Source organism: Diadema antillarum, unplaced genomic scaffold, assembly GCF_040938485.1.
Source record: "Diadema antillarum isolate AM-2024a unplaced genomic scaffold, OU_Dant_1.0 seq00000546_RagTag, whole genome shotgun sequence".
NCBI lineage: Eukaryota > Metazoa > Echinodermata > Echinoidea > Diadematoida > Diadematidae > Diadema > Diadema antillarum.
In genome coordinates, this window is record NW_027271492.1 from 1,604,742 (window position 1) to 1,620,895 (window position 16,154).

General features: G+C 37.1%; 2 protein-coding genes across 2 annotated transcripts in view; one reads left to right on the forward strand and one right to left on the reverse strand.

Moving 5' to 3' along the window:
• Positions 1 to 831: 831 nt before the first annotated feature.
• LOC139734733 (small ribosomal subunit protein mS34-like) lies at positions 832 to 4,354 on the forward strand. Its single transcript, XM_071645527.1, has 3 exons — positions 832 to 1,106; positions 2,116 to 2,158; positions 2,965 to 4,354. Exons 1-3 carry the CDS (start codon positions 921 to 923, stop codon positions 3,315 to 3,317), a joined length of 582 nt encoding a protein of 193 aa, XP_071501628.1. The 5' UTR covers positions 832 to 920; the 3' UTR covers positions 3,318 to 4,354.
• An 8,602-nt stretch (positions 4,355 to 12,956) lies between these two features.
• Positions 12,957 to 16,154, reverse strand: part of LOC139734745 (protein kinase C) — a 247,772-nt gene continuing 244,574 nt past the window's right edge. The window contains exon 14 of the mRNA XM_071645542.1: positions 12,957 to 13,431. Coding sequence (XP_071501643.1) covers positions 13,246 to 13,431 — 186 coding nt within the window. The 3' untranslated portion in view covers positions 12,957 to 13,245. The remainder of the gene's footprint in view (positions 13,432 to 16,154) is intronic.

Genomic DNA, 16,154 nt, shown 5'->3' on the forward strand with positions numbered 1-16,154 from the left:
ATCCAGTAATTCTGTAAAGGGGGGCGTGACTAATATTTCTGGTGCCACTACCGGGTTTCATTTCATTGTTTTTATTTTTATTTCTTTTGTTTTTTACGAAAAATAAAAGGAGGGGGGGGGGTTGTGCACCATTTGCGTCCCCCTCTGGATCCGCCACTGCGGCACATCTATAAACAATCGTATCCGGTGTCGAGCTTACTTAGAGAGTCAGTTCGCTTCCCATTATGTCCATACCATTCAATTACTTGTGAAAATGTGAAGATGCCAGATGAAGTTGCATATAGAGGTCTTACACGATCTATGTGAGTCGGGGGCATAGCATGGCCATACACAGGGGCCACACAGCTAGACAAAGCAGCGAATTGCTTGAAAATTCAGTATTTTTTTCCATACAATAATTATCTTATCTTATACACATTTTGTGGCAAATACTTTTCTTTAATGCGAAAGAAGAAGAAGAAGAAGAAGAAGAAGAAGAAGAAGAAGAAGAAGAAGAAGAAGAAGAAGAAGAAGAAGAAGAAGAAGAAGAAGAAGAAGAAGAAGAAGAAGAAGAAGAAGAAGAAGAAGAAAAGAAAACAGAGCTGATAACACATTTTAGGTATAGGTCGAGGAGTGCGAACTCGACTTGGACAATTCGACCCATTGGACCTGTCAAGGACTTGGGTCGGATTATCCAGGGGTCGAATTGTCCAGGAACCGTCCACATCGCAGGCAAAGGTAGGGGTACACTCCGTGTGCACTCGTGCGCTGACGGTGCTGTGAAGCCTAGACCCATGTGTGATTTTATGTGTAGGGTTCTATGTAAACTCAGTCTAGGCGCAGGCCCTACCACTTGCCAGTGCTGATTATGTCGTGATCTAGCGGGGGCTCTTGGCGTAATAATTGCGTACTTTATTAGATCGATATATCATTTCCTGTACATGCTAAACATGGCAGTAGCCCATGCTCATCCCTGGAGAACTGGAAAGAGTCTCTTTGATATCCTGACACAGCTGCCGAAATTTGGAGTAGGCCGAGTGGTGACAAGAACAAGATGGCAGCATCTGTGGCCAGACCAACCTAGCTACTACCGGATAACTCGTGTGAAGATTGACTGTGAGAGTTTGGTAAGACTAGTTCCCGGACTCTGTTTCTCATGGGATACTTCAGGTGCTTTTGCTGGCTGTCAACATTGAGTAAATTTACAAAAGTTATTGCATAAGCACGCACGTTCATGTAACTGCAGAAATAGCTTAGCGATAGTGATCGGTGATGATGATCATGAATGACATGATGATGATGGTGATGATGATGATCAGATGATGTTGATGATGATGATGATGATGATGTCGATGATGATGATAAAAATAATTTATATATTTTACATTGTATATAATATTATTAGCAGTGATTAGGTCTAACAAATAGTCTAACAAGTTAGAATGGAAATGATGAAAATCATGATAATGAACTAAATTAATGTTGAATGTATGACCTTTGTGGAACAGTCCTCCCTTTCTGAATTCTCTGAAGAGCAATTAAATGTTTTAGTTTTGCTAAATTTAAATTTTAATTGAAATTAGTCTCATGACCTCCTGATTAAAGCCTGCCCAGTGGAGGTCCCAGCTCTCTCCACCATCCTCCTCCCCCCCCCCCCCCCCCCATTCTAACATGAAGAGCAGGGACCACGGAAGACGGAACATTTTTCAGTGGGGGGATGTCAAAGCCCCCCTCCCCTTTTCTGCAGCCCCTGAGGAGTTCTGCTTCCTGTGGAGTGGATCTATATGTACATCCTTTAGGCTTTAGTGTGATTGTGAAAGTTATAGGTTTTAATCTCAAGAGTCAGACTCATCCCAGTAGTTGTTTATTGTGTGTTAAATACATACACTGTATATTTTTATTATTCTACAACATTTCAAAGACTGTGTTTGTTTGTTTTTTAGCATTCTATATCTTTTTCTTTTATGTCACACTACCGGTACTTTTTTTCTCATTCTGTCTTTATCTTTTCTCTCACTCTGTTTCCCTCTTTCTTTTGCTCATGTATCTATTTATCTGCATTATTCTATCCACTGGTGCCTTTCTCTCTATCTCGTCCACTTTGCTTTAACAAATGTTTTATTCCCTTTTCCATAGAATCTTGGCCAGGGAGAAGCATGGGGAATCCCTACTGTAAAGGGTGAGTAGAATTCCATCTCCCCTGGAACCCTCTTTTTAAAAGATTTGTTTTAAAAAGAGACATTTAATTTAAAGTGAAAGTAAATTCTTACCTGTTATTTTCAGGAACATGTTTCACTAAGAGCCTTACAGTCACTGTTACAGGAGGTTACATAATTGCAATTGGTATGATGGTCAGTGTTCACATTTTGTTTAGTGTTGATTAGCTCTAGCTAGTGCTGACTAGGTGACTGCTCTTACTGTAAATTACGGTGGTTACAAAGGCCATTGTAAATCAGTCACACAGACCATAGAAGAGAGGAAATGCCAATTGGATGTAGTTTCTCTTACACTTGTGTATATGTGATTCTTGTTTCTACCTTTGTACCTGGCGATGGTATTCATCTTCATAGTAGACAAAGGGTTGTACCAGTCACAAGGTCTATGTGTGTTCACGAGCTCAGCTAAAATGAGATGATTAATGAAAAATTTTCAACTAAGGCAACAGGCAATTGAAGGTGTTAAACTGAATATTATTGTTCAATATTTGCTGGTTTGTTTTTTTTAATGAATTTACTTGATTTAATTCATTCATAGTTTAGTTGTAGATAATGTATCTAATTTGTCAGAAATAGATTATTCATTTTGTCATTCTCAGGGCATGGAAAGTGTTGTGGAGATATCATTTGGCATTGTTGTTTGGGGCATTATTGTCTTCTTCAAACTAAAATGTGTTCAGCCATTTAAAGAAGTGTCACGTTCCAAAAGTACTTGATCCAAATTCCTTTGTCTCTTTTTGCTCGAATATAAATGAACATTAAAACAAAGGTTATTCCAGTGATGGCATTGAAGTGCGTATTGGAGCGTGGTGGAAGAGAGAGTGGCGTCTCATCAGAAAGAGTGAGGAGGAGGAGTTCTGCGCCTACACCCCCAAGGAGACCGACTTCCACCAGGTACCCACCAAGGTGCCCATGCCGCCCCTCCTGGCAGCCATGATGAAGGAGGAGAGGACTTCCAAGGGACTTCCCCCTCTCGGTGAGGAGGGAAAGCCCCTCCTCTTGGACATCGGCATCCGAGGAGGCTACAGGAACAGGGCCTTTCAGATTCCTGAGGATGAACTCGTCGGGTGCAGCTCCGGTGAATTTCACCTGCCGGATGTGACGAGGGATGTAAAGAGCTAGACCACTGCTCCTGGACATATATGAACCGTACAGTGTGTTCATGATGTGAAATGGAACACGAGGAACATTGGCAGAAAGATTTGCCTGCTTGATTACTTGCGTGGAATGTATTTCCTGACAGTAGGAGACCATGTTGGTATGACTGAGCCTCTTTATTAGCAGAGCAAAAGTGGCAATAGTCTTGAATTGGTATCGGACGTATGTATTCCAGAGAGTACTGTGGGAATGTTAAATATGTGAGGATAGTAAATGAAAGGTATGCAAATTTGGGTGCTGAATCAGATAGCAAAAAAAGAGAAGTAAATAAATAAATAACCACCAAGGAAGCACAAAAATGTTCAGAATGATTTGTTCACCCTGTTGGATGAGTAAACTGGAATACAGCTACTATCCTCACATTGCAATTTACTAGCCCCAGCTGAAGGACCAGCAGGCTGGTACAATTGTAGTACATTTACAGGGAAACTGAGTTATGGTGAGGGTCACCCTCGATGGCTGAATTCACCTTGTTAAAGCGTTACATCATTCTGAGTGAACCTGTTATAATGAGATTCCCCTTTTTGCTGCTCAGTGATTTGTGTTAAGTTAAAATCTGTGAGAGCATTCTGAAGTTTTACGAGGGATCCAGAAAGAGGAGTACCCGATTTCTGCAGGTAACCATTCACATTATCGAAACAGCTATAGTATGGCTTGTGTTATGATCATCATGCAGAATTTCATGTCAGAGTGAGGGAGATTGTTCAAGCAAAAACTCAGCAATCATGATAAAGATGTAAACTGTCATCAAAATATGTATCAAGAACTTCTGATATAACAGTGCATCTATCTCCGTTGAAATTATCCATGAAATTCATTGTGTAGGCTGCTTGTGACTTTTTGACTGAATACCAAGTTCAAGGCAGCATTGCTTTCTGGTGTGTACAGTATAAAGGATCCTTCAAGCTTGTTGCTTACATCAAATTTGTACCTCATGAAGTGTGTGAATCTTTTGGCCACTTCAAGACGAAGACTGGATGAATTCATGAATAAATTTTTAAAATGCAAACTGCACTCACGAAGAATCATCTTACCATTTTCATTATTTTCATACACAACCCTCTTTGTAACATTTCATACATGTATGTCTTTGTGTGTTGTGCTTGTGCATTTGCTTACACTTACTATGCATACATCATTATGTAACTTATGTACAGTATATGTATGTATATATACAGTTGAACCTCTCGTATCCGGACAAGTCGGGACCGGGGCTCATCCGGATAAGGGATTTGGCCGGATACGGGAGACTCAATGCTTTATACATGGACATAATATATTGTATACACATGTACTGATGTAGCCCATTGTAGTACCACATGTAGTAATGTGTATACTGCAACCTTTTCATTGTTACACTCAGTAACAGACCCAAAAATAGAGGTTTGTGTTTGCAAGAATGAAATCATTTTCTTTTATAAATTCTTGGGATGATTTACCTAAATAATTATTAAGAAATGTATCAAGTAGATCTTGAAAATAAACAGTACGAGTCGACGAAACTACGCTTCAAAATTCGATCCATCTCGAAAACAATGCATGTCTATCTAGATCTAGTCATATCGACGGCTGTGTATGGACCTACATGTGGCAATGCGATATGTCACTGAGAGGACTTGAGCGCATAATCTGTCCATGTTCTTGCGATGATTTGGGGATGTTTGGGGATGTTAATATGTCTGAAGGTAAGCAATTGGAAGGAAATTTGATGTAATACATGTTAATCATGTTGGAAGTAATATGTAATTCATATGTGTTTGTGTAAGAGTTCTCAAGGAGTTGGGAATCCCCCTTTCCTCCCGTAATTATAAAAAAAAAAAAATCACGGCGAGATTGCATCCGTATAATAGAGAGATCCGGATAAAGGGAGGCCGGATAAGAGAGGTTCAACTGTATATAGATATATATATATATATATATATATATATATATATATTTATTTATCTGCAAAATTATTTATACCCCTGAACATTTTTATTTTTTTCCTGATAAGTGAATGATGGAATGATTGTACTTCAGTGTGACTTTTGTGTATTTAGTTGTCATCTACCAGTTACAGTAAATTTGGAATTGATTTCATTTTTATAACAATAGAGACATAGAGATTTCCAGATTTTTGGCTGTCATTAATTATTTGAGTATTTTGTTGGAATGTAAGAATTCTCACTGGGAACATAGTAAAATCCAGTGCATTGAATGCTGGTATCACAAACAAATGGCTGGGGATCTATATTGATGACTCATGTCCAAGTTGGCAGGATAAAGTTTGTAAAGCCTTTAAAATGAATATTTCTTTTGTTGTACTAGTGAGATTAAACTGAAAATGTAGTGATTTTTAATATGACAGTGTAAGGTATTAAATCAGTGCTGGAGGGCCACAGTAATTAATTTTATTAGAAATTGGCATATTTGAAAAAAAATCAGAGGTATGCATGATTTTGTAGACAACTATATACATACATAATACATGTATATATATATATATATATATATATATATATATATATATATATATTACTGATTATACTGAATTATAGATGTAGAGATTTCTATAAATGAAATAGATAAAATGATTTGTGTGTGTGAAATCAGACAAAGTAAATTAGAGAAAGAATGAGTTTTACAGTTAAAATCTTCTCATCTAAAATAGCTTGTATCCATGTTTGTTAAGATATTTATATATATATATATATATATATATATATATATATATATATACAGTATATAAAATACATACATACATGTTATGCATAATATTTACAAGTCTGGAGTATGCAAAGACATGCATGAAATTTTCTCTATTCTTCTGTGCGTATGTCTTCTCTCTTGTTATGACACCAAGTTTGGCACACACTGACTCTAAGAAATCATTGGGTTGCCAGAGTCATTAATTGACAAAAGCATGTAGCTGAAAAATAGAAATAATCATTTCAGCTTATATTTCACCATCTCATGTGCCTTGTGTATGTAATCAATGCAGAACACTTCTTGACTTGAAACAAACATACACACATACATAACACATAAAACATGCACAATTTAAAAAGCACACACACACACACACAAACCGGTAGACAAAAGCGAATGACGATGTGTATACATATACTTCTTTTCCAGAACAATCACCAAGTTTGAATAGATCCTTTAATCTTTGCTTATTCCTCCACCATATCAAACGTCTACACTTGAGCATTACACATTATTCCATTGCAATGCCAAAAGTCGAGGGCTAACGTTTCATTCTCCTTTTCATTTTCAGTATTTGCATTATTATGATGTCCTATCTTGTGATACTTTGCAGACATGATTATTACACAATGTATTCAGACAATTGTCATCAAATCATCATGAAACCATGATCATGATTTCCATACACAAACTGAAAATACACCCAAGATTGAATCCTCTGTATACATGAAAAAATTTTGATACATGGAATATAGTATTTGACAAAATTATTCATGACTACCATTTGGGCTACAACTACTTCGGTTTTTTTACAGTGTCTGTGAAGTCGTCTTGTAATAAAATATTTGCACTACAGTAAAGAAAATAAGTAAATGAATAGATAAAGATAAAACATTTAGTCACTTAATTTTCAGTTTATATCAGAGGTGACATATCATGGATAGTCAAATTACTCAGCATTCAAACAAAACCAGAAATAATAAATTCTTATTGTAAAGTACTCTTCATAAAAAAGGACAAATCGTCCATTGTCATGCATGATACTCAACCTTTTAACTTTTGCTCACACCTTTGCTCACACATGGTTCAAGATGAAGATGGCAGAAATTGCTGTGACACCATAAATTATTAGCTTAAACTGACCTGTAGAGGCCTAGAGACGACATTCCTGTAGTTTTGTGCTGTACCACAAGTTTTATTATCCATCGCTAGTGTTTACATGGATGGTTTCTGATGCAGAATTGTCTTAAGAACTTAACTTGATTAAGTAATAACTTATTCTTGAAGTGAAAACATGTTATAAAAGATAATAAATTCTTGTACAGTGCACTCCTTTTATACCAAACACGGTTTACGTCAAAGTTCTTGAAATAAAAAAAAAATCTCAATATAACAAAATTCTTGTTACAATGAAATCAAAATTCATGTCCCAAAATTATCTATATAACTTTATAGACTACACTGTTTGGTTACTAGTATAATGAAATTTCAATGTAAGGCAAGAAAACCACCAGTCCCGAAGACTTTGTTAATATGAGAGTACACTTTACTTTGAAAGGACATATTCTTCTTCTTTTTTTGAGTAAATTTCTGTCGGACTTTGTGCAGATTTCATGATTTTAACCAGTTTAATCTTAAATAAACTTATTCCAATATAAGACAGGAATTGAAATTCAGTGGTGTAGCTCTCAGGATAACAAGATGAAGAATTCTGGTAAAAAATTTTGCGAGGACTAGATGGAATTACGGTGTCATTTTTGGTTTGACTTCTGGCTACCCTCTCAACAAATGCATTTTCCTGGTGTCCTGGGTCAGAATAACTTATGTACAAAAGGAAGCTGGACTCCATGACACACACATACACACAACACACCCACACACATCCACACACAGACACACAGACACACACACAGACACACACACACACACAGAAAAAAAAATAATCCAAACAATCTCTGTTACAAACTACCAGTGATGGGAAAGCCATAACTACCACACATATTATTCTGAACAATGGACTCTGCCCCACCCTTGGAGAACTCGAGAGCAATCAACAGATCATTCAGCTTGAAATCTCCATACAATCATCCCATCATTCTTTGTGGATAGGCAGAAAAAGGTCTTACTCTGCTATTAACATAGTACATTAAACTGCATGCCTTTTTCATAGCACAAGATTTTGTCAGAGACAGACTATGTGTTGCATTTATTTCTAGATGCTGATATTTCAAATTAATCTGTAGCTCCTCACAGCTTCTTGTTTACAAAAGAAACCATCGAGCCATCTTGCACATAATTTCATGTGGAAATCCAGCGACTTACGACATTGCACTACAAGACACTCGGAGAAACATTCAGATGACCTGCCTGTCTACATGTCCAAGAATAATCTCACAGTCTCATAAAAAACAAGAAGAAAGAAGAAAAAAATATCACATCAGTTCAAAGAAATTGATCCAGCAATTTTTATAATTGTAAAGTCCTCTCTGTAAAGTGTAAAAGACACACATTTCCTGTTCAGATACACTTTTTGATAGATATATTCATATTATGGTATAGTTTTCACATTGAATTTGAGACAATATCATGGTACTATTGAACAATCTGATAAATGATCTGTAATATAACAGCTGATATAATAGCTTCAATTTATCATAATAAACCATCCCAAATATACATAAGTATCCGTGATATAATCATACATGAAATTGGCAACCGGTAGTCGAAAATGGCTATTCTAATTACACACCTGGTCTACACGATTTCCTTAAATAAGAAATAAAGAGTTTCTACACTAAAGATTGAGGATAAAGATGACAAAAACAGAAAGAAAAAAACAAACAAACAAAGCCCAGAGAAGTTCCATTCACAGGAATATTTGATCTTCTAATAAATGTATTCATAATACTCTATATGATAATGGGTATACACCAGTAATATATATTGCATAAAAAATAATCAGGTTACCTGAATAGACACTTGAATATCTTCAAAAATGATTCACTACAAATTAGTGTATACTATTGTGATAACTTTCACACTTGTCAGTACTTTCTAGTTGAAAAGAAATTATAGGACACAACACGTTTGGAAAGAAATATCGTGAATCATATCTTCACATAGGCAGATGAAACATATTCACAGATGATCCATTTTCACATCTTTTAAACATTATTTACAGGTGGTATTTAAAAGTTGTATTCTAGTACTTGAATCTCACTAACACTCAGGTCGTGATCTACAGAAAGCATATAGTATATGTGATGAGATCTCTTAAAGCCCTTTATCTATACATCTTATCTACCACTACTTGTTCACTAAATATCAAATGTTGACAATACTTAGTCCATCTCTCTCAAAACATACTTCGTACATAGTTCTTTTTCCTTTCTCTCTTCCTCTCTCTCCCTCCTTCTCTCTCTCTCTCTCCCCCTTTCTCTCACACAGTGCAAGGCACACACACATGTCCACACACACACACCTTTCATGCCTCTCTTTATCTGTAGGAGTACATATACCTACAAATTTCCATGTCGGTGAAAATAATCATTTGTAATATTTTCTTCATTTTTTTTTTCCTTTTCTTATATGTCTAAACGATATCGTCCAAATTTCAAGGTTCAACACTAAGCTCAAGGAATATCAAGCACTTAACAAGCATTTTGTGTGCATGTGTGTGTGTGTGTTCTCAGGAGTATTACACTGTAACGGATATACCATGTTTATGCCAGCTTATATATGCATTTACAAACACTGAGAGAAATAGAGCTATTCAGTTTGTCCATTCTTTCTTTCAGCCCCCTTAACAGTGTGGCAATTTCTGGGTTTTTTTTTTTCCATTTTTCATTATTTTTTTTATCACCATTTGTTAGCTGATTATAAAAGACTTCTTTAACAAAAGACATTTTTATGTTGCTAGTAATCCCTTGTATCAGACAAATTCAAGGCCAAAGGGGTATAACAAGAATAAATGAAAAAAAAAAATGGTGGTGACTGTACTGATGATGCAATAGTAGAAGTAGCAGCAGTGCTAATCATAATAATAATGAAATGAGGTAATGAAATTAATGTTTATTATCATCATCATCACTATTATCTACTTATCCTCATTAACAATTCAATAGACATGATTTAATTTGTTTACTTTTGATATATCACATTATTTCCATCGTTATGGTAGTGACGATTAAGAGAACTGAATATTTTCGTCTGTGTGGATGCATGAAGGGTTGAAACCAAACCAACTGCCTACTTTACAAAAGTCTCCTAATACTCCATATTCTCTCATTGGCAAAAAAAAGAAAAGAAAAAGAAAAGAAAAGAAAAAAAAAACACCTCATTGGTATGTAATTCTTCTGTAACACAGACACACAGAACCAGTCTTTCAAGGGAAAATATGAAAGGTGGCTGTAAACCATTCTATTGTCTGTCTATTTGTTTGTTTTGGGGTTTTAGGCTTTTCTAAAGTCTATATTTCAGCCAGTCTATGTATGCTTTTACTGTCAAATTAATGATAATTCTGACAGACTGATAAATGGGAGAATTTGGATATACCTTTGGAAGGGAAATGCAAAGACCTCACCACGAATGTTTTTGAGATAACTTAGCAGCAAACAACAGAAACATGGCTGGTTGCTTGCATCCTGGAAAGGATGAAATAGTCATTCTTCCCCCCCCCCCCCCCCCCCTTTTTGAGCACATAGAATCACGAGTTGCCAATTTGATTACAGTTTGAACTGTAGTGACTGTATTGCACTCATACACGAGATGATATCAAACCCGTATTATTTTCAGACAGATTTGTGTGTTTGTGTGTGTGTGTGTGTTTTTTATAGAACTGCTTGTCCCTTAAAGGTATGGTTAAAACAGACAGAATATGACTTAAAATCAGCAGATCATACATTTAGAGATTTTGTTGTTGTTGTTTTTGTCATGGATACAAACAACATCACATTCATCCACTATCTACTTATAACTAGCTACATAGAAAAATATCTTATTTAAGCCTGTGATGCACTGACTTTACTTAGTAAGCTGTATCAATTAATATACTGAATTTTCCAGTACCTAATGGGGTTCATCGCCTATTAAATAATTCATCTAGCTTTAATAAAAGAGGATAAAACACAAGTGAACTTAATGTATCTTGCAAAATACAAAGAGAGAGAGAGAAAAATTATCATGCTAAAATTTGACCCCAGTCCCTTTAAACTCCAAAATATAGAACCCCTTGAATGAAAGGTGACCTTACCATTCACAAGACAACAAAACAATTGTGACCCGCTACAACAAAAAGATCCTAAAGTCGGGCGAGGTCGATTATTTGAAAATTGCAAGATATAATCCTGTAATCTTTCTGCTTTAAATTGATATATAACACATTTTATAAAAATAATCGGCTGCGGAGATATCGATGTTTAAAAGAGAGCATGTCGAGACGTCTGGAAAATCACTGTTTCGAGAAAAGCGCCCTAAAAGTCTTCCTTTCGACGCAATCGCGATCAAGAGACACGCAAATCAGTTTTCACCTCTGGACAATAGAAGGTAAGCCCTAGCAACCCCCGAAGAGTTCATTCAAGCACATCAGCGTCGGCGGTCTCCTCACCAACCAATCAGTGACCACATTGAGAGAAGCGGCTGAGCATAGCGCACCCCGCCCGCACGCACCAGTCGACTGGGCCGTGTGCGAGCTTCACGCTTCGGTTAACAGCAAGCAGCAAACTGACCAATGAGATCACTCTGGTCGTTGTTAGGGGCGGAGCCTATCTGTGGCGCTCAATCCAAATTTTCGAACCAGTTTCTGCTTCGTTGAAACGCCAAAAAACATGGCTCAGCAAAACGCTATTTTTAAATCTTTCCTTTGTTCGTTCTGCTTCAAAATTTCGACAGATGATAGAAGACATGTGAGACTCCAATAATATATCAAAATCAGAAAATCGTAAGTTTTGACCAATTTTAATGCTCTGACTTCAAACTCGATTTTCGCGGCTTCGACCTTGCGCGACTTTAGGACCTTTTTGTTGTAGCGGGTCACAATTGAACCTACTATTAAAGGCACACGTCACAGGATAATGAGAGAAATGGGGGATAATACTCTCTCCTCCTCAATTATGAACAACATGCCTGCCTTCGAGCAACACTTAACTTTATCGCAAGCTATTCCTCTATGCTTATCAGCTGGTTATGTGGAAAATGAACACACTACAAAATGTTTCTATCCACAATGAAAACAAAAATGATTGTTGAAGTAATTACCACAGCACACAAAATGGTCCTTGGATGGAAAGTGTATAAACTAAGTGATTTTGATTCAGCTATGAAAGCAAAAAGTGCTTCACAAGCACTGAAAAGATGGGGGAATGTGTTTTAAGGTTTCCAACACTCTGGATTGATTGGAAATACATTAACTGTTGACGACGTAGGGATTCTCCCAGTAACATGGATGTGACTGATTCAGACATGTTCCCTAAGATTTACATTGGATTTGAGGAAAATGTGATTTTCAAAATAAGCCCAAACTAGTATTGAATTCACACACTGGATCTATTCCTACACTCACCTTACCTACAGGTTGTAAAAAAAACATTATGTGATGGTGTTAAGAAAAAAAAAAAAATTCCCTGACCCATCATTGACGATGTGGGGATAATTTTGTATATTTCAACACCAGTGATTACCAGAAATTTTGTATGTAATGACTGGAGTGAATTCTTCACAGTCATACGTATCATCCCGGGGTCCCTATTCGGAGTATCACTAGTGCTTCACTCGTAAAGGCTCTCAAGGCTTATTCCAGTTGCTTCAGTGAAAAAAAAAAGTCATGTGCTAACGGAAGTGGAATGTTGGAATACACGCAATACACGATCTAAAATCTGAAAAACAGCTACTGAGCAAAGTATTTATGCAGATGTCATCTCCTTAATATACCTCTTTAATGCAGCTATTGTCTTTCCAGCTTTTCACAGTGGAAAATAATACCATTGTGATTTGCCAAAATCTGACTTTGCCCAGAGGGCAAAAAGAAACTGTAAATAAAAATAAAACAGGCTGTAACTATAGAACTCTTCAAATTATTGATTACTCCTGCCAGCAGAATGTCTATATTGTCATGCATTGTCATACAGTCCCACATATAGAATTATCTAGAAGGACCCTCAGTCAGAACTTTGCCTTTGCCATCAAGTTTTAGAGGACCGACACAAACTCACTGCTTCTCCTTCTCCTTCTCCTTCTCCTTCTCCTTCTCCTCCTTAAACTCTGAGTTTATAAATGAGAAGCCGTCAAACTCTGTCTGATCAAGATTCATTATAAAGAGTTTGTCCGTCGGGGTGAGGGTCGTCGACTCGCGCGTGAACTCCTTGTCAAAATTGCATAGGTCTCGAGGATTGTCCTGTATAGGATGCAAAACGAGAAGCAAAAAGGGGGAAGGGGTACAGGGATGGGAATTCCATGAAGTAGCAAGGGAGTGGGGATAAAAAGAAGACATACATGCATCAATGATGACCGTTAAATGTCATTGTGAATGGGCTTACACCTGATTGATAAAGGCTCCTACTTGTCGTTTTTTTTTTTTTTCTCAAATTGAATTCCTTCTGCTCTTACATTCCTTCACTTCCTCATAGTAAACAACATGTCAAGATATACTTCATATCTAAAGTAGATTCTGCTTTGGTCTACTACTGATCAACAGCAAGAAAAGGTCACACCGACTCTTTACAGCCAAGCGAATGATTCACAAATCTGTTAGCTTTCCTGTGGAATGTTCAGCTCAGAACATACACAAAACACAAATGTCTCTCAATCTCCTAGTTTTAAGAAGATATTTCCGCCACTGTATACAATTGCAACCTTGACAAGGCACAAAAATACATCAGGAGACTTTAAAACAATTTGCACACATGAGATGCATTGGAATGAGCTGCACAAAGCAAAGAAAATCTCACTAGTTAATCTTTCTAGTCACGTCACCTCGTTAGTAATCACACAATCAGATATTCAAATTCCACAGCAATGATTGCACGACCTATGAACTGAGAGTTTTGAAGCTTCACTTTCACTTGCAAAGACATGAGAAGGAGAGGTGGGGGGGGGGGGGACCCGGAATAAAATTAGTTTACATGTACGTATATCTATTCACTTTAATCCATACTTAAAGAGTTGCTTGGTGACTACGTGCTCAAAACATACTGTAAAACACAACATTTTTGCGGCATGAAATTTTCGCGAATTGGAGCCGACGGCCTTTTATGCGGCATGAAATTTTCATGAGTTGCCTCCAACATTCAATGCATATAGTGCAGACAAGAACTTTTGCGTGCATTTTAATTTCTCGAATCTTGCCTCTCACGAAATTCGCGAAATTAAAATGCACGCGAACATTTCTCGTTTTACAGTATACTGCTGCCATTTCCTCATTGTATGTTGTCAGTAATGAGGTGTCGATATCATGATTAACAAAGCACTTGTTCTTCTTTCACTGTTTTATACATGTGATGGGGAATGACTTGAAAACCACTGGTCAAGGTATTAAAAACACAGAATTAAAGTACAACTTCCCCCAGAAATTTGGGTAATTATCTTTCCCTTTCACCCTTATAAAATTACATCAATCTACCGAACACTTGAACCCCCCCCCCTCCAAAAAAAAACCAACAACTCACAACTTGACAGCTATTACTCCTGCCTTCTCCAAATGTGTAGCTACATTTTTTCTATAGATTTATCGTTTAGAATTGACAATTTTCTGACTTGTATAAATATCAAGAATATACAACTCTACCAAATTCATTGGAATTTATTGATCTCTTTGTGTGTGTTTTTCTTTTCTAGAAGGCCTGCCCCATAAAATAGTGATTTGATTGACATAGGAGGCAAAATGTTTGAGTAATTGTACACTGAATAAGACATAACAGCTGTGACTTGACTGGTCACAATCCATGAATATTACAACTCAAAGCGTCTGGAAGCAGAAGGAAAAAAAAATACTGAGAATTGTTATGGGGTCAAAGGTCAAGGCATTACACCTGTCACCATAACCAGTAACAGTACAGTATTCATCGCATAATCGGGCATCTGATAATCGGGAACCTCGCTTAAATGACATACGCTTCCCAGAAACATTTCCAATGCATGTTATTTTCACTGGATAATCGGGCGGGGACCTCTGATAAACGGGACAATTTTTCTTCAAGCGATCTTTGATTTTGTTGATACATGTATCTAAAAAACATGCCTCGCTGTGTACGTTGTTTAATCTCAGTCATACACTTTGAGGGCAAAGTCCAAATTCCTCGTCTCTGAGTGTTTCAACTTTCAATACACTGTGATCTGTGCGTACGTCACAATCTTCCTCAGTTGTGAATGAGCTAGAGGATCGCGCCGAGGGGTAGCGTGGTAGTGTATTCATGTACATGTACAGTACGTCAGTATGCATGTGTGTGTGTGCACTACATGTACATGTCGTATGCTGTTTAATAGTGTATGGTGAGTGCTCATCGCGAAATCGGGCACCTCGCTTAAAGGGGCCGTGTTTGCTACTCCCAACCTGTCCCGATTATGCGATGAATACTGTACTATGAATACGGAATGACAGTGATACTTCTCTCTCAATATGTCAGCTGCCCTAAACTGGTATGAGAAGTTAACGGCAAAATAACTGATACTCACTTCCATCCATTTTGAAAGAGCTGTACCCTCTCATACATATTATTCTCCAACCCTCAACCCCTCCCTCCTCCATCCAACCATGCTCCTACCCACGCATATACAGTATACATGTACACACACACAGAGCCTTCAACGAAATATTACTATAATACTGAGCTGTTTTACAAGATGTCTGTATCAATGACTTGTGTTCATCGATGAAAAACACAATATATCAGACAAGTTCATTCTTAGCACATAGCCTCGACTCAAGAGTCAGATTTGTACAAGGTTTGGTCAGTTTTCTGAAATGGTGTGACAGTATTCCAACTTCATGTTCACTGGAACAGCACACAGACATGATATGACATGATAATGCTGTGTTGAAGGAGAGGATACAGAATGGCAGAAAGGTGACAAGTGCAACATGTTTTTTGTTTCCTACACACATTTGTACGACTAGAATGA

Coding starts and splice junctions, on each gene's coding strand:
- LOC139734733 (XM_071645527.1), top strand. CDS start 921: ATGCTAAACATGGCAGTAGCCCATGCTCATCCCTGGAGAACTGGAAAG. Junction 1,107..2,115: donor AGATTGACTGTGAGAGTTTG/GTAAGACTAGTT, acceptor CCTTTTCCATAG/AATCTTGGCCAGGGAGAAGC. Junction 2,159..2,964: donor GGGAATCCCTACTGTAAAGG/GTGAGTAGAATT, acceptor ATTAAAACAAAG/GTTATTCCAGTGATGGCATT.